Raw genomic sequence first — 26,620 nt, forward strand, 5'->3', positions numbered from 1 at the left:
GTGCTGGCCAGTGGTATCATGTTTGCTGTTGTGTGCTGGGGCAGCAGGCACCAACAGAATCAACAAACTCATTCGTAAGGCCAGTGATGTTGTGGGGATGGAACTGGACTCTCTGACGGTGGTGTCTGAAAAGAGGATGCTGTCCAAGTTGCATGCCATCTTGGACAATGTCTCCCATCCACTACATAATGTACTGGGTGGGCACAGGAGTACATTCAGCCAGAGACTCATTCCACCGAGATGCAGCACAGAGCGTCATAGGAAGTCATTCCTGCCTGTGGCCATTAAACTTTACAACTCCTCCCTTGGAGGGTCAGACACCCTGAGACAATAGGCTGGTCCTGGACTTATTTCCTGGCATAATTTACATATTACTATTTAATTTTTTTATGGTTTTATATTGCTATATTTATACTCTATTCTTGGTTGGTGCAACTGTAACGAAACCCAATTTCCCTTGGGATCAATAAAGTATGACTATGACTATGACTATGAAAACTTTTTCCATGCTTTACCTGATACACGTGAGAATTGCGCTGGAAACATTTAGGTTGACACTGTACAGCTTCAAGATTATATTAGTGGAAAATAACTCCATAAATTTCCATCTTTCTGGAAAATTGTGCATTTTTCAGCTCATTCTCAGCATATTTGTTCAGTTCCATGCACTATAAGATTTGGGCTGAATGGCTGTCTTTTATGGTCTTTGAATCAAACTCAAAACTTTATTGATTGAAGGCCAACTGAAGACTTACAAACCCAAGGGAATTCACCAGACAAAAATCCCTTGGCTCCAGTCTAAATTTTAAACCCAAGGTTTGGTCCAAGTTTAGAAGCTGGTGCTTGCTAGGTTTAGAACTACATAACACTTCCCATCCTCTTCCTCGAGTAGCAGCAGGATGCCTTTGCTTTTTGTACTGGAAATTAAGCAAAGGAGAAGACAGATGAGCTAATAACCCAAATAAAAATTAATAGGTAAGGCTGCAGAGTAGCCAAGGTTTGGAATTAAATATTTCAAAAGTGATAAGCAAAATGGATAAGGATGAAGCATAGACCTGATAATTAAGAATGGAATTGGGTAGTTGAGGGAAAGGATGCAATGAAAAATGTCCCTTAATGAATCAATATCCTCAGAATGGATATACTGGCATTGGAGGGGATCCAGAGAATTCATGAGAATGGTTCCGGGCCTGTACCCACTGGAGTTTAGAAGAATGGGGGGGGGGGATCTCATTGAAACATATCGAATATGTTAAGGCCTAGATAGAGTGGATGTAGTGAGGATGTTTCCTAAGAGTTGGGGACTCTAGACCAGAGGATAGACCCTCAGAATAGAGAAACATCCAGTTAGAACAGAATTGAGGAGGAATTTCTTTAGCCAGAGGATACTGAGTCTGTGGAATTCATTGTCATAAATGGCTGTGAAGGCCAAGTCATTGAGTATATTTTAAGTGGAGGTTGATAGGTTTCTGATTAGTCAGGGTGCCAAAGGTTACAGGGAGAAGGCAAGAGAACAAGGTTGAGATGATAAATCAGCCATGATGGAATGGTGGAGCAAACTTGATGGGCTGAATGGCCTAATTTTGCTACTATATCTTATGGTCTTATTTGAATCATACCTCTATTGTCTCTTTGTTCCAAACTTACAGCTTTCGGCTATTTTTAATGGTTATGTTAAATTAATATCCCAGTTTCTGTACAATGTTTTTAGACATGTCATCATTTGTTGAGTGCTACAAGATTTCTCAGTATGCCATAAGCTTCTTGATTAATCTCCATTATCTGTATTGCTTTTTCCACATATCTCATCATTTTGACTTCTCAGAATGTCATCTTGTCCTTCAACATCCACAATAGCTTTCTGCTTTTCAGAAATGAAAGGGTTACCATACGAGGAACATTTGATGCTTTTTGGGTCTGTAATTGCTGGAATTTAGAAGGATTGAAGAGGGGGAACTCATTGAAACCTTTCGAATGTTGGAAGGCCTAGTCAGAGTAGATATGGGAAGAATGTTTACCATGGTGGAGTGTCTAGCACAAGAGGGCACACACCCTCAGGATAGAGGGGAGTCCATTCAAAACAGAGATGCGGAGAAATTTCTTTAGCCAGAGGGTGGTGAATTTGTGGAATTTATTTCCACAGGCATCGGTGCAGGCCAGGTTGTTCGGTGTAATTAAGGCAGAGATTGATAAGTTCTTGATTGGACATGGCATCAAAGGTTACGGGGAGAAGGCCAGGAAATGGGGTTGAGGAAGAGAAAAAAAGGATCAGCTACGATTGAATGGCGGTGCAGACTTGAGGGGCCAAATGGCCAAATTCTACTCCTATGTCTTAACACCATAAGATATAGGAGCAGAAGTAGGCCATTTGGCCCATCGAGTCTGCTCTGCCATTCAATCATGGGCTGATCCAATTCTTCCAGTCATCCCCACTCCCCTGCTTTCACCTAATACCTTTTGATGCCCTGGCTAATCAAGAACCTATCTATCTCTGCCCTAAATATCTTATGATCTAAATATCTGTTCATTTAATGTTGAAGCTGAACGATTCTTGAGTTATGGTTATACAGGATAAGGTCCCCACACAAAAAAGGCAAGTCACATGATTTGTCTGTTGAATAGCATCAGAGCATGTTCATATACAGATACACGGAGCATAACAGTTTAATGAATATAAATACAGAGTAATCATACCTAACCATGCACAAACCCCACGATTAGTGGGGAAAACATCGACTACAGTAGCAGCATTATTTGTTTACATTTTTATTGCTTGCATGATTTGTTCTTTCATTTTTCACAATTTGGCCGTATGACTGACTTTGTGGTGTGTGTGGGGGTTTTCATGAACTCTATCGCGTTTTGTTTTGTGGCTGCTTGCTAGAAGATGATTCTCAGGGTTGTACACAGTTTGATAATAAATGTATTTTGAAATTTGAGCTTTGAACAATTGAACAGAGTTTCAATGTTGAATAGCTCTGTGCCTCACTCCCTGACTATAAACCCATTATGGCCTTCTCTTTGGTCCAATTTTTCATTGCAAATTGAGGGTCAAACTGTTCATCTCTTAAATCTGTCCTCTCCCTTTATGTTCAAAGGTGGCAACAAACTGAAAATTGTCATGGTTTTCCCAAAATGAGGTAGGATGTCAAGTGGTTATCTCAAAGAAATTCATGATGAGTGCGTGGTTGCTATGGCATCTGGGTTACACAATAAACTACATGGAACGATTTGATCCATTTCAAAAAAAATATTTTTTTTAACAGAGTTGGAGCTAAATGGAAAATATATTCAGTCCCTACCACCATCCCACCTCCTCCGTCATTCTTATCCACATCAGGACTTCATTGTGTTCAGGTTATATTTGATTTAAGCAAGCATTCAAAAATTATTTTTGATACTATGACATCTTTTGCAGAAAACTGTTCCAGAAGTTTAATATGGCCGGCACCATTATAATACAAAACAAAATGTAAACTCTAATACTTGAATAGAAATCTTTCAAAGGGACTCATTTTAGCTTGCAGTAATTTGGAAAATAAGCTGGATCAACCAAACCACTGGGGAATATCTTTGATCTGAAAGGTCATCTCCTCCCTAATTACAACCATGGAAAAGATGACAGGTTGTCTACCATTATATTAAGCTTCAGCACAGAACTGGAAGACTTACTGGTATGGCAAATACGTTATTTTTAAATCAGTCAAGGACTTAAGATTTTCTTTGAGTCCAATTTGCCCAGAAATAAGTCTCAAGTAAAGATGTCAATTTATCATCATCAAAGATATGTTTTGCCCTTTAATTTAAAGCTGTTCTGGTGTAAATGTAAGGCTCTATAGATTTGTATGGTCCATGCCAGATTACAGACAGTATGTGCAAAATGTCTCAACACAAAATGGCAAAATTTGGTTTAAACCTGGAGATTTTTTTTAAACTATCCAGATTTTAATTACCAACCTGCATGGAAACAAGAAGCTAATTTATTTTAACTGGAATTTTTTATCTTTGAGAGGCAAGCACTATACTGAGCCCTGGCCAGTTGGCTGAGATTAGCATTTTGCTTCCTGTTTTTGGAGTCTAGTGATATTATACCGTACATCAAATATTAGGTTTGGGTTTCAGCCCATTTGACAGCATCAGAGAGCAATATTCAAATAGTTGTGGGACTACCCTACTGAAGCTGGGGGGTTTGGCCAATTTTCTTACTTTTATAAAGATATTCAGTTTATAAAAAATATATAGTTATCTTGTACAGAGAAACGAGGGACTAGAGTGCCCATCCAACATCTTGAGCCTTTTCCAGGTTTTGGTAAGATTATTGCTGTAGAGATTTGACTCTATTTATAACCATACTTCCATATCGCTCAATACCATGTACCAGGCAAATTGGCTATCTGGCTGAGACTAACTGTACTGAACTTCCAGTTTGGCCAGATAATGGAGAGATATCTTCACTTGTGGAACCATGGTACAAGAGACACAAGGGACTTCATGCCTTCGGTAGTGAAGAAGATCATTACCCCATGCCTTCAGTAGGAAAGGAGACCATTACCAACTATTAGCAGTTATCTATGATACTGCACATCTGTCCAAACAACAGGAGTCTAAAAGCATAATAATTTCAACCTTTAAAGGATAATGCATCAGTAATAAAGCAAAATTATACATTAAATTATAACCTATATGTGCCTATAATGCTGCAGTAGACAATGTTCTCACAGTACCTGTATCTCACCTTACTTGCGCACACAACAATAAACTCGACTTGACTCAAACTGATTGAAATGAAGTTAACAAACTTACACTGGTTGTATGGAGCTTCATTTTGAATTTCTCAAAGTAGAGCCATTGTTTTGAATCATTCGGATCCAGATCGTGGTAAAAGTCTCTGGCTGCATAACCAAAACTGTGGTACTTCCCATCGGGTGTCAGGAGGATAGTGGTAGGAGACTTCTGATTGGATACACCAGGGTCACCACCTCCCCAACGCCTAATAAGAAAGTAATTCAGTAAGGTTGTAGCTGATCTCTCTTCGACAAGCCATGTTTGGGGAATAACAACACAAAACGTAAATGAGTGGACTCAGATCATAAGCTTTGATTATTGATCTGTTGGCTTGAATTATAATCCAGAAGTACTTAAAATTAAGTTCCAGTGTATGAGAGGACACCTATTCTTCAAGGAAGGCCATCCATAAACTTCAAAGGTCGAAGGGGCTGTACAGGATCAGGCTCCAGTCTGGCTCAGGGAACCCAATTCAGCTGGTCCAATTTAAGTTAAAAATTATCCCCTGTGCTTGTTTTCCCACGTCCCCCCTAGCCTTGATCTTAGGTGCCACAGTAGCAACGTAGTTAGCGAGATGCTATTATAGGTTGGAGTGGCAGAGCACAATTCTGACGTCATCTGAAAGAAGTCTGCCTGTGAAAGGCGAGAGTTTTCTCTGGTGCTTTGGTTTCCAGTAGTAGCCTAGAGTTCTACCCGGTAGTAGGTTAATTGGTCATCGTAGGTTGTCCCATGATTAGGCTAGGGCTGAATCAGGGGTTGCTTGGCAACGCAGCTCAAAGGGCTGGAAGGGCCTATTCTGCACTCTATCTCAATAATAAATATATCTTCAACTTCAATCTAATTCTATTCCCACAACCTTCCCTTTCTCCTTCTTAACTGGCCATCAACAGTCTCATTCTTCTTCCCAAAGCCTTCATCTAATTCTTAAAGTTTTGATTCCTCCACCCTGACCCTCCTTGGCTCTGCCTGTCTCAATTCCCAGTAAAATCCCCTCCATATCCACATGAAGGGAAGGGCTTTTTGCTTGTTAGGAAACACAAGGGACTGTGGATGCTGGAATACAGAGTAACAATCTGTGGGAAGGACTGCACAGATGCTGTTTGACCCCTAGAGTTGCACTAGCAAATTATTTGCTGCTTTCTTTTTATTAGCTGTGTTCGGCAAATTCTGCAGCAGGCAAAACCTAAACTCTTGTATTCTATCAAGCTTGGACACAGTAAAATCTCAAGTAAACATTTTACTGCTCCAGCAGGAATCAGTGACCCAAGCTGCATTTTCCAACACTGAGCGATTTCGAGAACGAACTCTTCAAAGCTCTACAAACACACACACTGCAGAAGAAATATCAGCAACCATCTGGCATTTTTCAGAGTGAAAGAAAATGAATGAATATTTTTAGTTATGACTCATTTCCCCTGGGATCATTCCCAACATTTCCAGCTTGAACTCTCAATGACTTGTTGCTGTATTTTTTATTTTATTTGATTTTATTAATTTATTGAGCACGGAATAGGCTCTTCTGGCCCTTTGAGCCACCCCACCCAGCAACCCACTGATTTAACCCTTGCAGAACAACTAGCTAACCTACTATCTGGTGCATGTATGTCTTTGGACTGAGGGAGGAAACAGGAGCACTCCACAGGGAGGACATACAGACTCCTTACAGATAACATTGGAAATTAACTCCAAACCTTGATACCGTAAACTGTAATAGCATTATACTAACTGCTACGCCAACATGGTGTCACCTCTATAGCCGGAACAGTTGTATTTCGCTGCTTGTTAGTTCAAGATGAAATTAAGCTCTTATCTTTCAGCTGACTTCTGATAAATCAGTGACATTTTCAAGCTGAACAGGTTACAGAAACCGCAGAATCAGAGACAGCTGTAGTATAACCACTTTGCAGCTACAAATTCAGATCAGACTTGCTGTAGACAGTCCCTGCCAAGCAAAGATGTACAGCGCTGTGTGAACTGGTCCTGCAGTTCTAGGTGTTACCATCGAAGTGAAGTGGACCTCACCTCATGTGTGTTGAGGCCTCTACAGCCCAGCCTGCGGCTGCACTCCCAGAACACCCTGTTGGTCTTTGATAATTTGCTGCAATCACAGGCTCTTGAAGTATTCTTAATTGTTGCCAATTGTCAATAGATATTTCAATACTATTCAAATAGATTTAATTAATTGAAACAAATAAACAATATAAAAATATCAACCAAATAAAAAGCATTAATATATTTTAAAATTCTTAATAAACATGACAGTAAAATAACTCAAGTACTCACCTCTGTCCACAACTCTACATTTGAATGATAAGTTCAAAGTTTCCATATACAATCGCAAACACGAGAAATTCTGCAGATGCTGGAAATTCAAGCAACACACATCAAAGTTGCTGGTGAATGCAGCAGGCCAGGCAGCATCTCTAGGAAGAGGTACAGTCGAGGTTTCAGGCCGAGACCCTTTGTCAGTCCTGTACCTCTTCCTAGAGATGCTGCCTGGCCTGCTGCGTTCACCAGCAACTTTGATGTGTGTTGCTTCCATATACTATCTTGAGATTCATTTTCTGCAGGCTTTTATAAGGAAATTTTTCCAAAAATACAATAGAATTTATATTTTAAAAATCCATGGAGTCTGTACATTCTTCCTGTGACTGTGTCGCTTTTCTGTGGTGCTCTGGTTTCCTCCCACAGTCCAAAGAGTTACTGTTTGACAGGTTAATTAATCATTGTAAATTTTCCTCTGATTAGGCCAGGACTAAATCAGCGGTTATTGGGTGGCATGCACTGAAGAGCTGGAAGGACATATTCCACACTGCATCTTAATAAATAAGATAAGCAAAGACTGACAAACAACGAACGTGCAAAAGTAACCGAACTGTGCAAGTAAAAGACAACACTGAGAACATGACGTGTATAGCGTCCAGCTGCAGAGCACACAGTCAGGTACATTGACACCTGACCTCCAGCTTGTCGCAACAAGGCAAGAATATAGAAGGAGGGGAAGACAAACTGGTCGCTCAAGCTTGCCCTAACATTCAATATAAACAAGGCAGATCTAGCCTGCTCGCAGATCCTCCTTTGTTTCAGATTGCTACAGCCCTCAATCCCCTGATCTTGCACAATTTTAACTACCTGCACCTTAAATATTTCTAACGATCTAGATACAGAGTTGCAGAGATTCACGAGCTTCTAGATGTCCAAATGTACCAGGCCAATGCATGTTGGACCTTGACTGGCTGATAGACAGTCCCCTTAAAAACTGCAGAATATCATGTTCCAGACTTATTGTGTACAATATTGTCTTCATTGACCATTTTGTCTGCAAGAAATAAACACAAATAACAAGATCCATCTTTATCATGTAATTCATTGTTGATGGGTCACATTGGAGAACAATATCAATGAACTGGACTGGCTTTCAATTCTTCATTCCTATAACCAAGCAAAATATACGCTTAGTGGCTACTTTATTAGGTAACTGTACAGGAATAGAACCCGGTGTGATCTTCTACTGCTGTCGCTCACCCAGTTTAAGGTTTGACGTGTTGTATATTCGGAGATGTTCTTCAGCACATCACTTGTGATGTGTGGTTTTCTGATAACTTGAACCGCACTGGCCGTTCTCTTCTGAGCTCTCTCATTAACAACGAGAATTTGCCCACAGTACTGCCACTCACTGGATTTTTTTTGGTTTTTGCATTATTCTCTGTTCACTCTAGAGACTGGTGTGTGTGAAAATCCCAGGAGATCAGCAGTCTCTGAGGTACTCAAACCACACCATCTGGTACCAACTTTGTTTCAGATTACCATGGTCAAAGTCACTTACATCACACTTCTTCCCCATTCTAATGTTTGGTCTGAAAAACAACTGAACCTCTTGACCATGTCTTCATGCTTTTATGCATTGAATTGCTGCCACACGATTGGCTGATTAGATATTTGCATTAACAAGCAGATGTACGGGTGTACCTAATAAAGTGGCCACTGAGTGTATGTTTCTCTTAGTTGGGTACAAAACATTTACACTAGTGGTATTTGCCTGCATTATTTACTGAGTACAATAAAACACTGTTTATAAAAAAAACTCAACTTTTGGTCAATTTATTTAAACATTAAATGCCTTTGTAATTACGTGAACACTGAGGATCCTTTTATCTAAACATCCATAAATATTTACGTGGGCACTTTTAAGAATATCATGTTTTCATTACTTGATTGCAGAAATATAATTCTGTAATGTTAATTTGTAAAGTTGAATGTTCTGTGCATTCAAACACTTAGATCTCTTTATGCAAATATTGAGACACGAGCTTTCCCACTTCAGGCAGAAAAGATGCCATGGTGGGTTCAACACTTTAATACAAAGGGTAAATTTAGTTTGGTGGTGGGGGGGGGGATCATGGACACTCAGTGTCCTTTCACACCCTGGCAACATCCTAAAAGAAGCTAGCAAACTGCACAGATTGAACAGGTATCCAGAGACACCTGACTTGGGCAGGGCAATCACAACATGGAGTGATATTTACAAAGCATGTCTACATAGTAGAACATCTCCAAGCACTTCACTGGAAAATGAAATAAAAACTTCACTGGTGACTTGATAAATACTGTATGTAGCAGATGATAAGAGGCAGAGATTGCGTGGGCAGCCAGAAACTTTTTCCCAGGGTGGAAGTGGCTAACACGAGGGAGCATGATTCTAAAGGTGATTAGAGGAAAGTATAGGGGCTGTCAGGGGTAGGTTTGTTTTACACAGAGAGTAGTGAGTGTGTGGTACATGCCACCAGAGGTGATGGGCACATTGAGCATCAGCCATACATTTATATTAATCCCACATTCTTGTCTACTCCCTCCCGAATGACTACTCATCAACATGCTAGACACTATTTACGGTGTCCAACTAAAATCATTATTGTTGGGATGTGGGTGGAAACCTATGAGTCACAAGGAGAACGTGCAAACTCCACATGGTCAGAACTGAAGCCGGGTGTCAGGCACTGTGAAGCATCGGCTCTACAAACGGTGCTACTGTGCCATCCAATTGACAAATTAATTGTTGATTTGAATGTTTTAAATTATTTCGCCTATTTTCTAGTATTTCCCTATTTTTGTAATATCTATAATAACTTTAAATATTTTGGCAGTCTAATTAATATTTTAAAGCTTTTGAAAATTTTTCAATATTAAGGCTGATTTATACTTCTGCGTCAAATGGACACCGTAACCTACGCAAGTGGCCTACCCACGTTGTGAGCATTTATACTTGTGCGTTGGTGTGTCTGAGTCGCTCTGCAATTCGGGCACATCACGCATGTGCACACACCTGCCTGCGCAAGGCTTCATGGTCATTGTAGTCTTTCTTGGGGTAAACAAGTTTAAAGCCAGCGTCTTTTTTCGTAAAAGCGAAATGTGTCCTCCATAATTTCGGAGGTCTGTAAAACTTTATGGAAAGCATTGCAGCCAGAGTTCCTTCCCTGCCCTTCAGTCGCTCAATGGGAAGCTATTGCAGCGTAGGAGGAAACGCGATGCTACCAAGCGGACCAATCACAGTTGTTGCGGTCTGTGTTGCTGCGACGCGTAGTTACATTTTGGGAGAGGTGCGCGTCAGGCTACGGTGTAGGGATCTGCGTAGGCACTGTGTAGGGTTCATGGCGACGCCGTACCTACGGCGTCGAGTTGATGCACAAGTATAAATCAGCTTTTAGTCAATACCAGAGATATTCACAAGTACCCCAATTGTTCATCAACTGTTTCATCAGTTAGTTTAAAGGTCAGGAATATTGGTCCTGTATTTACTGCTCTCAATACATTTCCAGGGAGGGCCCTGCCAATACCAGTTATAGAGCAAGCATTGGTGGTTACTCTAGATAAGTTGGGATAAGAGAGAGGAGAGTACCAGTCTTTCCTTGCTAAGCAGTGGGCCGGTTGGAAACAATAATCAGGCTGGATGCATCACTGGTTAAGCTTGTGTGCAGCATAGACCTGTATCTTGGTAAGAATTCAAAACTGAAAATTCAAAATTGTTCAAAGTTATTTCCTGTACACAAGCATTTAGGAGAATGAAATAATTCTTACTCCAGATCCGATGCAGTACAAAAAAACCCACTAAAGGTAAAACACACAATAAATATACTGTAAATACATAAGATAGCTTATATACATAGATTGATTGAATGTCTATAAAGTGACACTGGGCTATACATAAGGTGATTGACCAGAAATAGTAAATTAGTGGTGGATTTAGTGGGTGGAGGTGTTGATCAGCCTCACTGCTTGTGTCAATGTGAAAACAGATCTCTACCAAGTGATGTAAATGAATTACAAATATAAAACACAAAGTAATTGATCGCATAAGTATTCACTCCCTTTTAGTATGACACATCAAATCATCACTGGTGCAGCCAGTTGGTGATAGAAGTCACATAATTAGTTAAATGGAGATCACCCATGTGCAGTCAAGGAGTTTCAACTGATTGTAGTAAAAATACACCGGGATCGAGTGAATCAGTATCCTGGCAAAAATTATGCCTTGAAGATAAAAGAACACCCCATGCAACTCCATGAAAAGGTTATTGAAAACACAAATCAGGAGATGGACATGAGAAAATTTCCAAGTCACTGAATATCCTTTGGAGTACAGTTAGTTCAATCATCAAGAAGTGGAAAGAATATAGCACAGCTGTAGAGCAGGCTATCCTTAAAAACTCTGAGTGACTATGTAAAGAGAGGACTAGTGAGGAGGTCACCAAAAGACCTAGGACAACTCTGCAGGAGTTACAAGTTTCAGTGGCTAAGACAGGAGAAACTGTGCATACAACAACTAAGATGGGAGAGACTGCCCACACAACTGTTGCATCACAATTGTCCTGAAACAAAAACTTGAATGAACGCTAATTTCCACCAGTAGGTGGAAGGGAGAGAGGGTAGCAGTCCGCATGAAGGATCTCAACACTCCACACCAAACATTAGGATAGGTACATGGATGAGAGAGGTATGGAAGTCTATAGTGCAGGTACAAGTAGGTGGATGAGGCAGAAAACCAGTCTGGCATACACTAGATGGGCTGAAGGGCCTGTTTCTCTGCTGTAGTGTTCTATAACTTTATAGCTCTATGGATACTACCTGACTTTGAGTTCCTTCGGCATTTTGATTTTTGCTTGGAGAAAAGGAGTGCTTGCTTGCTACTGAGTGTTTTCTTTAGTTGGAAGAAGAATGGTGTTGAATTGAATTGACCTTATTTCGTATATCCTTCACATACATGAGGAGTAAAAATTTTTACATTACTTCTCCGTCTAAATGTGGAATTGTACCAGCTATTTTTGGAGAAAAATGTGGTGGAGGGGGTGTTGTGAAGGTACCACTTTGAAGACAATTCATCTTTGCTCCTGTGGATTTTTCACAATGATGGGCCAGAAACAAAGAATCCTTCCAATGGGTCACTGAGACTTGAAACCTGCTGCAGAGTACCAGCCTGCACAATTAGTTGCAAGGAGCTCTCATATAATGAAATGGTGTTTAATCACAGTCTGGGTGCCAAACAACCGGACACCTATAAGCAAATCAACATTTAGGTCTAAAGTTGTATGATCAAACTAGTCGTCTCATCTGGTTTGTCATATTAACAAAGCTTTACTTCACACATGTTATCATTTAGAAGTACAGAGAGGAACTGATTGCTATAATTATATGAAATCTACTGCACTTGGGGGAACTGTACCACAGAGAATTGACTTTCATGTTATGAATGAAGAATGGAAAATTTTTAATGAAAAGAAAATTTATTTGGGGCAGGCTATTTATAATAATTGAGAAAAAAATCTTTAGTTTTATTGCACAGGGTTTGGGGCATTTTTAACCTAATGTTTTGAGCATCAATTCCTTGAATTTCATCCACTTTCAGCCGGGCTGACAGAAGGATCAGTTCTGATCCTGCTATATGGGATTCTGGAGTTGGCCAGAAGTTTTACAGGGGTTTTGGGGAGAACATTCAGTAATTGGTTTAGTTTTTTTCCATTAAATTTACAGATCAGCCTCTCAATAGGTCACAACTGCAGTGGAACAAGGACAGAAATAATCTCCACTAAGTACCTACAGTATGAAACACTTCCTATTGCAGTGCAATCTTTTCCTAAATTCTCAACAAGTGCATCGAGTACTTACAGGATTCAGTGAATAAGTGAATGCAGTAGGGCATGAAGATTCCGAGCATACAAATGAAGGCCAGATTTGCCTCTTTGCTGGTACAAATCCAACATTCACTCACCACAATCGGTCTAATTGCAAGATTCAAAGAGTCACTTTGTAATAGCTAGTTCTGTTACTATAGGCTCTCCAGTATAGCTTGGCCAAGATCTGGCTGAGCCATTTAATTTAACCAGACTTTACAAGAGAGTGTCCTAACCAGCTGCATCACCATCTGGTACAGGATGTATAATGAAATCATATTCTTGTTTTGAATTGAAAATTTGTACTGCATACACAAGATTTACAAACAGTGCGGTAATCCACTGGAAAAGAACCACTTCCTGAGCTTTTAAAGGACCCACCCGTATCTGGACCATTGCTAGAGTCGGGCAGTGAGCTGGCGTTTCTTCTTTAAGGCACATTCCTGATTTATTTTTAATATTCTCGGTTACCATAACCACCCCCTTCCACCTCCCCCCCCCACCGTGCTATTCAATCCCTTCAGCTGTCTTCCAGAGCTCCTTGCATTGTTTCCCAGTCAGTTATCTACTTCGTCCACCTCATCAATCATGTCTCACAGTGAACCCCAAGATTCATTCTACAATATCCCATGGACACACCTCTGATTCCCTGGACTCTCCATCCTTCTCTCCAAACACCCCTCCATCAGCCTCTTTCTATTTCCCTCTCTGCTCTCTGTCATCTCCAACCTCGCCATTGCCCTCTCCAGTGCATTCCAGCCATTTCCCAGCCCTGTCTACAACTTCCTCCTCCTCCCAGTCCACTCACTCTGCCATTTATCTTGCAGTGCCGGTCCTACTCCTAATCTCCACCCAAACATTAGACCATCTTTCCAAACATACCCAATTCCCTCCAACCACTGGGCTCCATACAAGCCCACTTTGTTTTCGTAATAGTCCCCACATTTGACCTCCTCCTCAGCCTCATGCGCTGTCCCTTCTCAACTCTATTTTGTAACCAGTTCTTCCTCCCACATGTCCATTAATTACCCCTTTCAATCTCCTCTCTCTTACATTATGTACAATTTACAGTAACCAATTACCCCTCCTATGTGTAAGGAAACCAGAGCACCTGTAGACAACATGCAAACTCAACAGTCTGCAGGAGATCAGGACCGGACTGTTGTCACTAGAACTGTGTAGCAGCAGCAGGAACTCCTGCACCATTCTTCCACCCATCATGTTCAGTGAAGTGCCTTGGTTATGAAAATCTGCTAACTTTGTCCAGTGCAAGGTTAGCACTGTTCAACTAACCTTGTCCAGTGCAAGGCAATTACATCAAGAGGAAAATGGTCTGTTAGTCGGATCATGTACCAAGCAGCTGGCATACTAGCGCAATGGTTCGCACAATCTCTTTACAGCACTAACAATCATTGATTAGGGTTCGATTCCCACTGCTATTTGTAAAGAGTTTGTACATTCTCCAGCTTCCTCCCACATTCCAAAGATGTACAGTTGGCATTAAAGTTGTCAGCAAGCTATGTTGGCAGCAGAAGCATGGCAACTTGCTGGCTGACTCCAGCACAATCCTCTGATTTAATTTGATGCAAATGACATACCTCCTTGTATGTTTCAATGTTTTGATGTAGATGTGACAAATAAAGCCAACCTTTAATCTTTTCTCTTTCAAGTGCTATGCTGAAACCCTATCACACGCACAATTTGGAGGTGGAGCTTAGCAGACAATGGTGCCTAACGGCAACTCCTTTGCTTGCACCCTTGGAAACAGCTCCATTTCTATCTTTAATATCTCTATTTTTCCTTTTTGGGGTTCTTTTGAAGACACTGGCCTGGAGTTGCATGCTGACCGGTTCTTTGCGGGAATGGGACCCGCTCTCGGGGTCTCACGACTGGCCACTATTTGATATCCCAAGGACGTGGCCTAGAAGACTAGCATGCCTTCGGGGTTTTGGAGTTTTGTGGTTCTGGAGGTGGGTGGACTTGAGGCTGGTGCCTCCGCAGGAATCTGGTGTGTCATGGGAGTGCACAGGAGATCGAAAGCAGCAAGCTGGTTATGTGCCCTGAGAGCAGAGTTCTTTGGGCACAGAGCTCGGAAAAAGAGACACAACAGACTTTTAACATCGTAAATCAGCGAGTTGCTTGGTATGTCTCCCCTCTCACTGTGAAACAGGGACACCTCTTTTTCCTGTATTAGGGAGCAAGAGAGGCTGCGGTGTGTTGAATTACTGGCTGAATGAGTAGTCTTTGGGATACTGCAAGTCTGTGTCTTTATTGATGCTTTACTGCGCACTTGAGTGCTCAGTGCAGGACGCCAATGCTTTTTCTTTGCTGGTGGAGGAGGGGGGAGTTGTTGCTTTGCTGCTGCTTGTGCATGGGAGGGGGGAACTTGGGGGGACATTGGGGTTCTAACATTTAACTGTCATTCATTCTTTGGGGCACTCTTCCGTTTTCGTGGATGGTTGTGAAGAAAAAGAATTTCACAATGTATATTGTATACATTTCTCTGACACTAAATGTACCTTTGAGTCAGATACTTTGATAGCACACCGCATCAAAATCTTTTTCCTAGTTTTCTCTCATTAATATTTATTTGGTATCAGAGATTGCAGTGTGCAAGGAAAGCAGTTATAAAAACCAAAGTGGGAAAGCAAACACCACGGCTTCCAGTTTCAAGTTACGTGGAAAAATTCATATATTTCGGCAATAATTTCAGAAAGGTGAAGGGAGAATTAAAACTTCATGTGATGATGGCCTTTACATGTTGGTTTTCCTTGTTTATTTCTCAATTTATTCTTCCATCCACTTCCAGTTATTATCCCTCAATTGTCAGGCTCTTGAACCAGAGGGGATAACTTCAACTAACTTCACTTGCCCCAACACTGAACTGTTCCCACAACCAATGGACTCACTTTCAAGGATCCTTCATCTTATGTTCTCAATACTTATTGCTTATTTATTATCATTATTATATTGCTTTTTCTCTTTCTTTTTGTATTTGCACAGCTTGGTTTTTTTTTGCACATTGGTTGCTGCCTGCCCTGTCGGGTGTGGTCATTCATTGATTCTATTGTGTTTCTTATAGTTACTGTCAATGCCTGCATGAAAATGAATCTCAGGCTCGTATACGGTCATGTGTGTGTACTTCGTACTTTGAACTTAGAAATTCTGGAAAGCAGGGTGTTTGGTGTAAAAATATCATTTGCACTCAGCAGTTTAAACTTCCTAGATTTTAGGAGGTGTCAGAAAACACGTCTTTCAAAATTATTTAAACTTCATGTGAAAAGTTAGTCCTGACGAAGGGTCTCGGCCTGAAACGTCGACTGCGCCTCTTCCTATAGATGCTGCCTGGCCTGCTGCGTTCACCAGCAACTTTGATGTGTGTTGCTTGAATTTCCAGCATCTGCAGAATTCCTGTTGTTTTCTTTCAAAATTATTTTCTTTTGCTGTGTCGAACAGACACCCATCTGCATTTATTTTAATTACCTGAGAAATGTTTCTGTTTTCAACAAGAAAATAAGAACACCATTTCACGCATTAAACATTTAAATGAGTGGATTCCCTGGTACTCCTGGAAGGCTTCTATTATTGACAATTCTTCCCCTGTCTGGGACTATTAACAGCGATGTCATAGGAGAAACAAGCTGATCATCAGCAGTACCTCTGCATTGCAGCTCTTACCTCATGATGTGAATGCACTCGGGGTCCCTAGCGAAGCTGTAGGCATATCCACTGGAAGTTGTGCCAAAATCAATAGCCACCACCACGACATACGAGTGGTGCAAGGACACAGCTTGTTCTGAGTCTTTCTGTAAGAAGAAATATCTTTGAGATCATTTTTAACCCACGCTATCTTCATCTTTGTTAACATTGCTTGCTGATAGAATTATATTAAAATGATTTGCTTCATTATAATTACTATCAAAATAGTAACACTTCATTTTATGGATTATGAAACACATTCTGGCATTAAAATCTATCTTTTCTTGAATTGTTAAGTGTCAAAAGCTAGTTTTAAGGACAGATCAGAATGTCTGTGAAGCAATGGAACAAACATAAATGATAATATAATCTCCTCTGCAGTTACGTAATGAGAGTTCTGACCAGTGTCCTTGATACACGAAATGATTCTCAGAATGGTTCATTCTTTGTGTGTTTAAATGCAGGTGGGCACCTCAGAAGGTGGCAATGGCAAACCACTTCTGTGGAAAAATTTTCCAAGGACCATGGTCACTCATGTCATACAACACAGCGGGTGCCCCACAAAACTGCTGTTTCAACCCCACTCCTACCCGACTCCCTATGCAAACATGTCCGAGTGGCCAGATTCTGCTCTCACTACAGTATTTAGATTTGGAGATGACACCACTGCAGTGCACCATAACTCATGAGTCAGAGTATAGGAAGGAGATGGAGAGCCTAGGTTTATGGTGTCATGACGACAACCTTTCTCTCAATGTCAGCAAAACAAAAAGAGCTCTTTATCGACTTCAGGAAGGGGCCAGAGCACGTGCTCCTGTTTACATCAATAGTACTGAGGTCAAGAGATTGAAAGGTGTGAACATCACCAATAGTCCCTCATGGACCAACTTCATAGATGCCATGGCCAACAAAGCTCACCAGTGCCTCTACTTCTGCAGGAGGCTCAAGAAATTTGGTATGTTTCTATTGACCCTTACTAATCTTTATTGCTGCAACACTGAATGTATCCTATCTGGATGCTTTGTAGCTTGGTGTGCCAATTGCTCCGCCCACATCTGCAATAACATAGACACCAGCCTCCACTTTATGAACTTTGCCTACACTTCTCACTTTCTCAGTAAAACATAATCAAAGACCACACCCTCCTTTGACATTCTCTCCTTTGAACCTCCCATCATATGGATGGTATAAAAACCTGAGAACACAAGCCACCATATAACAATTACAGCACAGAAACAGGCCACCTCCGCCCTTCTAGTCTGTGCAGAACTATTACTCTCACCTAGTCCCACCGACCTGCACTCAGCCCATAATCCCCCATTCCTTTCGTGTCCATATATCTATCCAATTTAACTTTAAATGACAACATCGAACCTGCCTCAACCACGTCTGCTGGAAGCTCGTTCCACACAGCCACCACTCTCTGAGTAAAGAAGTTCCCCCTCATGTTACCCCTAAACTTTTGTCCTTTAACTCTCAACTCATGTCCTCTTGTTTGAATCTCCCCCACTCTCAATGGAAAAAGCCTATCCATGTCAACTCTATCTATCCCCCTCATAATTTTAAATACCTCTATCAAGTCCCCCCTCAACCTTCTACGCTCCAAAGAATAAAGATCCAACTTGTTCAACCTTTCTCTGTAACTTAGGAGATGAAACCCAGGTAACATTCTAGTAAATCATCTCCATACTCTCTCAATTTTGTTGACATCTTTCCTATAATTTGGAGACCAGAACTGTACCCAATACTCCAAATTTGGCCTTACCAATGCCTTGTACAAATTCAACATTACATCCCAACTCCTATACTCAATGCTCTGATTTATAAAGGCCAGCATACCAAAAACTTTCTTCACCATCCTATCCACATGAGATTCCACCTTCAGGGAACTATGCACCATTATTCCTAGATCCCTCTGTCCTACTGCATTCATCAATGCCCTACCATTTACCATGTATGTCCTATTTTGATTAGTCCTACCAAAATGTAATACCTCACATTTATCAGCATTAAACTCCATCTGCCATCTTTCAGCCCACTCTTCTAACTGGCCTAAATCTCTCTGCAAGCTTTGAAAACCTACTTCATTATCCACAACTCCACCTACCTTAGTATCATCTGCATACTTACTAATCCAATTTACCACCCCATCATCCGAATCATTAATATAATAGACAAGCAACATTCGGCCCAGTACAGATTCCTGAGGCACACCACTACACACCGTCCTCCAATCTGACACTCAATTATCCACCACTACTCTCTGCCATCTCTCATCCAGCCACTGCTGAATCCATTTTACTACTTCAATATTAATAACTAACGACTGAACCTTCCTAACTAACCTTCCGTGTGGAACCTTGTCAAAGGCCTTACTGAAATCCATATAGACAACATCCACCGCTTTACCCTCGTCAACTTTCCTAGTAACCTTTTCAAAAAATTCAATAAGATTTGTCAAACATGACCTTCCACACACAAATCCATGTTGACAGTTCCTAATCAGACCCTGTCTAGCTAGATAATTACAAACATATATATTCCATCTCTAAGAACACTTTCCATCAATTTACCCACCGTTGACGTCAAATTCACAGGCCGATAATTGCTAGGTTTACTCTTAGAACCCTTTTTAAACAAAGGAACAAAATAAGCAATAAGCCAATCTACAATCTACCATAGTCAAGGTCAGCTCCTATCCCACTGTTATAAGACTATTTAACGGTCCCCACTGTGATAGATGGACGCTTGACCTTACAAACTCCCTTGTTAAAATCTTGAAGCTTGTCTACCTGCACTGCATTTTCTTTGTAACTGTGGCACTTTATTCTGCAGTCTTTCATTGTTTTTTTTCTTACACTGTTACACTGTTGAATTCATCTGTATGAATATTATGCAAGACAAGCTTTTCACAGTACCTTGGTACGTATGACAATAACAAGTAGGTTATTTGACCGTAATTGGGCTGTGCAGGCTTGATGGGCCAGAAGGGCCTGTTACCAGACTGAAATAAATAAACAGGCGACGTTTCGGGCCGAGACCCTTCTTCAGGACTGAAGGCGAAGGGGGAAGATGCCAGAATAAAAAGATGGGGAAATGGTAAGGAGGACATGCCAGAAGGTGATAGGAGAAGCCAGGTGTATGGTAAAGATAACTGGCTGGAGAAGAAGGAATCTGATAGGAGAGGAGAAATGCCAAAGCGGAAAGGGAAGTGGGGGGATCCCTGGAAGAGGTGACAGGCAAATGAGGAGAGGTAAAATAAAGAAGTGGGGAATAGAGGAAGAAGAAAGTGTTTTGATATGTCTTGAGGTTGTGGGGGGGGGGGCGGGGGGTTGTGGAAAGAAATACATTTGGCAGCTTTTGACATCCCAGGAAGTTTTATTTCGTGGAAGTACAGAATTCCATCAGTCTTTCTTGTTGCCTTCCAGATGACATAATTTCCCTCATTACCAAGGTGACTCAGAGAAGGGCACCCTTGTAACACTCACAACACGCTGGAGAAACTCAGCAGGTCGAGCAGCATCCGTGGAAACGAACAGTCAATGTTCCAAGCCAGAACCCTTCGTCAGGACTGAAGAGGTAAGGGGCAGAGGCCCTATAAAGGCCTCTCTGTAAACAACCTCCCTCATGGTTCCACCTCCTTCTACTACCCATTGTGTTTTCCCCTATTCCTTCTTCACCTTTCCTGCCTATCCCCTCCCTGCTTCCCTTCCCCATCCTTTTGCCTTTTTCTTTACTGGTTTTTCACCTGGAACCTACCAGCCTTCTCCTTCCCACCCTCCCCCCACCTTCTTTATAGGACCTCTGCCCCTTCCCTCTTCAGTCCTTACAAAGGGTTCTGGCCCGAAACGTCGACTCATCATTTCCACTGATGCTGCCCAACCTGCTGAGTTCCTCCAGCATGTTGTGAGTATTGCATTGACCCCAGCATCTGCAGAGTATTTCGTGTTTAAGACACCCTTGTAAAACTGATTTGTATCAAAATCATGGACACCGCATAGACACTAGTTACATGATGGGGTAAAGAGTTTGTACCAGTTTATGTTCAAACATATAACCATTTTCACTATGCAGATCTGTCAATATTATAAAGATTGGTATATTGTACAATTATAAATCCATGGCCTTCTCTACTGTCATGAGACCACCTCATCAATGAAAAGCAACACCTCATATTCTGTATGGGTTGCCTCCAACCTGATGGCATGACCATCGATTACTCTAACTTCCAGGAATTTCTCCCCCTCCCCCTCTTCTCTTTTTCCATTCCCCATTCTGGTTCTCCCCTTGCCCCTCTTCCTCACACTCTATCACCTCCCTTTGGTGCCCCTCCTCATTCTCTTTCTACCATGATCCATTATCTTCGCCCATCAGATTCCTTCTTTCTCAGCCCTTTACCGTTTCCACCTACTACCTCCTAGCTTCTCACTTCATCTCTCTTCCCCACTCACCTACCTGGCTTCACTTATCATCTGCCACTTTGTATTTGTTCCCTTCCCCCACCTTCCTATCCCAGTTTCTTCCCCCTTCCTTTCCAGTATTGATGAAGTGTTTAGCCCTAAAATGTCCATAAGACCATAAGACATAAGAGTAGAATTAGGCCATTTGGCCCATCAAATCTGTTCTGTCACTTCATCGTGGTTGATCCAGTTCCCTCTCAACCCTAACCTCCTGCATGCTCCCCATAACCTTTCATGTCCTGACTAATAAGGAACCTATCAAACTCCATCTTAAGTACACCCAATGATTCACTATCCTCTGGCTAAAGAAATTCCTCTTCAATTCCATTCAAAATGGACGTTCCTCTATTCTTAAGCTGTGCCCTCTGGTTCTAGACTCCCCAACTGTAGGTAACATCCTTTCCACATCCACTCTATCTAGCCTTTTAATATTCAATAGGTTTTAATGAGATCCCCCATCATCCTTCTAAGTTCCAGTAAGTAAAGGTCCAGAGCCATCAATTGCTTTACATACGATGAACCTTTCATTCCTGGAACCATTCTCCTGAACTTCGGCTGAACCTTCTTCAACATCAACACATCCTTTCTTAAATAAGGGGCCCAATACTGCTCACAATACTCCAGTGCCTTATAAAGCTTCATGTTCTTGTCCTCTCAAAATGAATGCAAACATTGCATTTGCTTTGCTCACCACTGACTCAACCTACAATTATACAGGCATCCGTTAGTCTCATGAGACCATGGATTTGCGCCTTGGAAGGTTTCCAGCGTGCAGGCCTGGGCAAGGTTGTATGGAAGACCGGCAGTTGCCCATGCTGCAAGTCTCCCCTCTCCATGCCACTGATGTTGTCCAAGGGCACTAGGACCCATACAGCTTGGCACCGGTGTCATCGCAGAGCAATGTGTGATTAAGTGCCTTGCTCAAGGACACACACGCTGCCTCAGCCAAGGCTCGAACTAGCGACCTTCAAATCACTAGACAAACACCTTAACCATTTGGCCACGCGCCAACACCCACAAATTATCACAAAAATCAGATTTTAATGTATGTTTGAAAGTAGGAGAGACAGAGATACCAAAATTGAGGTGGGAATTTCTGAAGCTTGTGCTTTAGACTGCTGAAGTCATGGAAAGCAAGTGATTAAATCTGGGAATAAAGATTAAATAAAGGATTTCAACCAAATGCAAATTTGGGGAAAAAATCTAAATCATTATGTCAGGTTAAGATATCATGAAGTAAATCCTCTGATATTGGCAATGTTACTTACAATCTCACTGGCTATTAATTCTGCTCTGATAGATATCTCAAATAGTAATAATTTATCAAAAGGAATGCAAGAAATTTGTAGGGAAGAAACAGATTATCTTACCGGAGACACTGAAGGGCTGAGTGGAGTGATGCCAGGATCTCCCACGCTTTTAGCTGGTGATGAATAGGCATTTTCTGTCAAGAAGATAAGCATTAAAATTATTGAAGAGTGTTCAGAAAACATTTATTCATATACAACACAAAACAGTTTATTCTCATTTACTTACAAATATTTGAACAATAATTGTTTTTATTATATTTGAGTGAATGTCAGTAAAATATCATTGGATGAAGCTTCACTATAATCTCTTGTTATAGATATTGATACACCTGCTGTGCTTTTCCATCACATTATCTTTTTATTTTAGCTGCATACAATGTTTGAGATGTATCTCAGATTTGGTTCTTATATCAATTACTCAAATATCTGAATTGAAATTGAATTGCTCTGGCAACCATGTTGTCATAGTCACATCACAGTACTATCTTTTAACAAATGAGGTTGCTACAAAAATGATCTCAAGGTAAATAATCTCAACCAATTCAAATCAGGAGAAATGTGTATTACATGGCTAGATTGAGATAATCAATCACACCACAATAAAAGTAAAAGTGGCAACTATAAATAAATCTGACTTTCAAATACAAATAACAAGGTATTAAAGAGCACTGATTTTTTTTAAATGGACACAAATCTTTATGGCATTTTATGTGCTTTCATTGTGTTTCATTACATAATGAAACACTGGTCTAGAACATTTTCACAAAATCTTCTCTTGTTTTTTTCCCCTTCTTGGGTTCTATTTTTTTGAACCATGGGCGAATCAGAAACTCTATAAAAATGGAGGCCTATCATTTGTCTGCCTGTAGCTGCAAAGTGCAAGCATTTGGATGCAACTTGTTTTTCGAGGTGAAGGGGTTGCATCCTTCCCATTGGCAGACCACAGCAAAGATATTTCTGTCAATATATTGTAAAAAAGAAAATACCTTTGGGCATCATCTTCTAGAATGTGAATTTAATTATAAGGAAAGTAAAATGCTAAAAGTAACCAACAATCTATTCTTTAAGCTCACTGGAGTTGTTAACTAAGTAAAAGGCTTCAGTACTGCAAACTGTGACTAAAGGATTAAGAGACACAAATGCTTCCTGAGTGTGGATCTCAGTTTCACACTGATGTCTTTGAAGCTGGAGAAATATAATAGCGTGTTTCCTGTCACCATTCTCTTTAAAGTGGCCTTTGCGAGTGATCTGAATGAATAGTAATGAACTTTTTCTTATGGGGATTTTTGAACATTTCAACCTTCATCATTCAGTTCATATGAATTTCATCCATTCTAAAGAAATATGTTTTTTCTACTTATAACAAAGAAACCAGTTTATATACAGTATTCATCATCCTGAATGCAACCCAGCCCTTGTGAAAAGTTTGCCAATTTAGTTTAATTACAAAATTTGTTTCAAAGCAATTTAAATTTGAGAATTATAATTGTGGAAGCTGAGTTTACGAAACAAATAGGATGATTGCAATCTAATGAGCTTGCTGCAAAGTGGACATGTTTAAATTAGGCATCTCTTCAGCTGTGAAGCTATTCTAAGCCAAATAGTCCGATACAGTGACACTGCTGTATTTAATAGGGGGCTTTGTGGGAGCCAGTGCCCTCTGGAGGGTTACAGGATGAGAGAAAACCAGAGACAGAACAAAATCCTTTCAGTGAAAGATGTCCTTTGGTCTTCCAGCACATTGAGATGACCCTGGAGGAATGCTGCTGACTGGCACATTCCAGACTGCAGGCATACATGCTGAGGAATGCACTGAAGCTTGGTGCAGCCACCACAAGGGCTCAGTGGGGAAGGACCACAGAGCAGGATTCGTCTCCTACAGAAGAGAGAGGAGCTGAGTGGGGGAAGCCTCTCAATTATTGTCGTAGATAGTACACCATCCCAGAGTGGGCAGCTGCGCATAAATATAATAGAATAGTATGAAAAGCATTGACTAGGAGCGTAAAGAATCAAAAGGCATTGAATGGTTTATTCTTATAAATATAGTTTTTAAAATTATTAAGATAGATTACTTTGTTTTAGAAAGAATCCTTTCCAAAAAGCTGTTTCATCTCAATTGTTCATCTCAGTTATAGCGAAGACTCGGCCTCAAGCTGCAGGTTTGCCTGCTGCAGTCCAGGAGAGAGATGCTGGAAATAGTGTCGCCTGATGTCTGGCCTCCCCAGTCGGTGCTGCCTCCAGTGTTTGATCAGTGACATGACAGGCAGGATTGCAGTGGCTGCACCCTGCCAGGAATCTGTACAATCAATTTGCAGGACTTGTCAGGGTCTTGGACTATATATGTGTTTTTATTTTGTGTGATTGCTTTCTTTTCTGGCTATTTTGAGTGTCCTGTGTACGTTTTGCATCTTAGTCACAAGGAATACTGTTTCACTTAGGTGTATTCATGTATGGTTGATTGCTAACTAAACTTGAATTAAATTTTTGATTTGAATTGATTTGGTCAAAGAGATAAAATAAAGGCTGCTTGCCAATGCAGAACTGGTCATGTAGTATCAACAGCATGGTACTTTATTGGTATACTCCGACCAAATTTCATTTGGATGCCTAGCATGATATTATTTCTATATTCCATATATTGTACAGTACATCTATAAATGTTGCGAATGTGTTATAATCAAGGACTAATTTTTGAATCCTATCCAAATACAAGAAATGTCTGCTTTATAACATTTTATGAGATCAATCCCGAACTAAATGCAGGCACAAATACAACAATAGACTAATTGTTGTTGAATACCCAGAAGTATTATAAAATGGAGGATCTTAATTGCCAGCTTTAATCATTCCACCATATAGCAGTGCAGTCACTTGTCAGAGTTGGAACTCCCATCCACTTTCAGTAGTCTAAGCTCAGGTATTCCATCCCTAAGGTTTTCTGTCACTCTAGCTCTTTTTCTTTTCCTAAAATCTGACCATTTGGCCACACTTTCCATCCTAACATCCCCTTACAAAGAACAGTGTTTCATAATACTCTCCTGAAGATCACACTAGATGACTATTTTGATCACTGGTTCTTTGCCGAAAATGTTGCCTGTTGAGGATTTTTTTCTTTCCTGGGGCCAAGCTGTGAAGGCCAGGTTACGTCAGTGCAGGAGTGGGGGGCAGGGGCAGGTAATGAAGCTTGGCATGTGGTGGGATGGAGGGAATCAGGAGCGGGAGACCAGCATTTGATGTTCTGTGTGAAGTGGGAAAAGAAAATCTGCCACGCCTGGGTGAAAAAGGAGGAGGGCTGGAAATGGGTCTAAAAACCCAGAGCTACAGAAACCTGAACAGAAGCTCTTAGCGAGGAAGGATACACCAAGCAGATGGGCTACACCTGGAGAGATTTGAAAGACTAGCCCAGCACAGAGGACTCCAGCTAGCTGCTGTCAGCGGCTTGTGCCCCAGTAGGGGTGATGGGGCTCAAGAAGAAGGGAGAAAAAACTTGGTGGTTAATGGCCAACGAGAGGGAGAGGGAAAATAGAAAGCTGGGAGCAAGGGAGGGATTGATGAATTGGGTCAGAGGGAGAATCAGCACCAGTGGAATTTTCTCAGGAGAAAAGGAAAACTGGACCCAACACTTTCAATAGGAAGGAATCAGGAAAGGGTGGGGAGATGCTTTATGGACAGGCTGGTGGTTGTGGAAAAGTTGGTTAGAACAGAGCTCGTGATGGGGGAATATAGTATGATAGAGGCAGTGAAGGTGAAAGGGACTACAAAGTTAAATACAAGTACTTACTTCCCAACAGATTCCCAGGCTGGTGCCAGGATAGGAAGATCTAGGACCCAGGACAAAGTATTGTTGATATCACCCCAACACTGGCAAGTTTGTGCTTTACTAGAGCCACTCAGCTCTCTTCTGCTGATAAGTGACACACACACACACACACACACACACACACACACACACACACACCCCAGCAGGAATATCTAGACCTACAACTAAGAGTATGATAGAATTATTTATTGGGTGCCACTGTAGAGGTTGGTGCAATGCTATTACAGCTCTGGGTGTCAGAGTTCAGAGTTCAATCCCAGCATCCTCTGAGAGGTGTCCTCCCCGTGAAATGTGTGCGTTTTCCTCAGGTGCTCCAGTTTCCTCCCACAGTTCAAAGACATCTCGGCTGGGTTAATTGGTCATTGTAAATTGTCCCCTGAT

The 26,620-nt window shown here is 41.1% G+C and overlaps 1 protein-coding gene across 2 annotated transcripts in view; it reads right to left on the reverse strand.

Annotated features, from left to right (window-relative positions):
• hspa12a (heat shock protein 12A) overlaps positions 1-26,620 on the reverse strand; it is a 109,092-nt gene that overhangs the window by 42,158 nt on the left and 40,314 nt on the right. For both annotated transcript variants that reach the window (XM_063072037.1, XM_063072036.1), the window contains exons 2-4: positions 22,480-22,553; positions 16,629-16,756; positions 4,804-4,990 (exon numbers count right to left, since the gene is read on the reverse strand). In XM_063072037.1, coding sequence (XP_062928107.1) covers positions 4,804-4,990; positions 16,629-16,756; positions 22,480-22,553 — 389 coding nt within the window. The remainder of the gene's footprint in view (positions 1-4,803; positions 4,991-16,628; positions 16,757-22,479; positions 22,554-26,620) is intronic.

Source organism: Mobula hypostoma, chromosome 19 (assembly GCF_963921235.1).
Source record: "Mobula hypostoma chromosome 19, sMobHyp1.1, whole genome shotgun sequence".
Taxonomy (NCBI): domain Eukaryota; kingdom Metazoa; phylum Chordata; class Chondrichthyes; order Myliobatiformes; family Myliobatidae; genus Mobula; species Mobula hypostoma.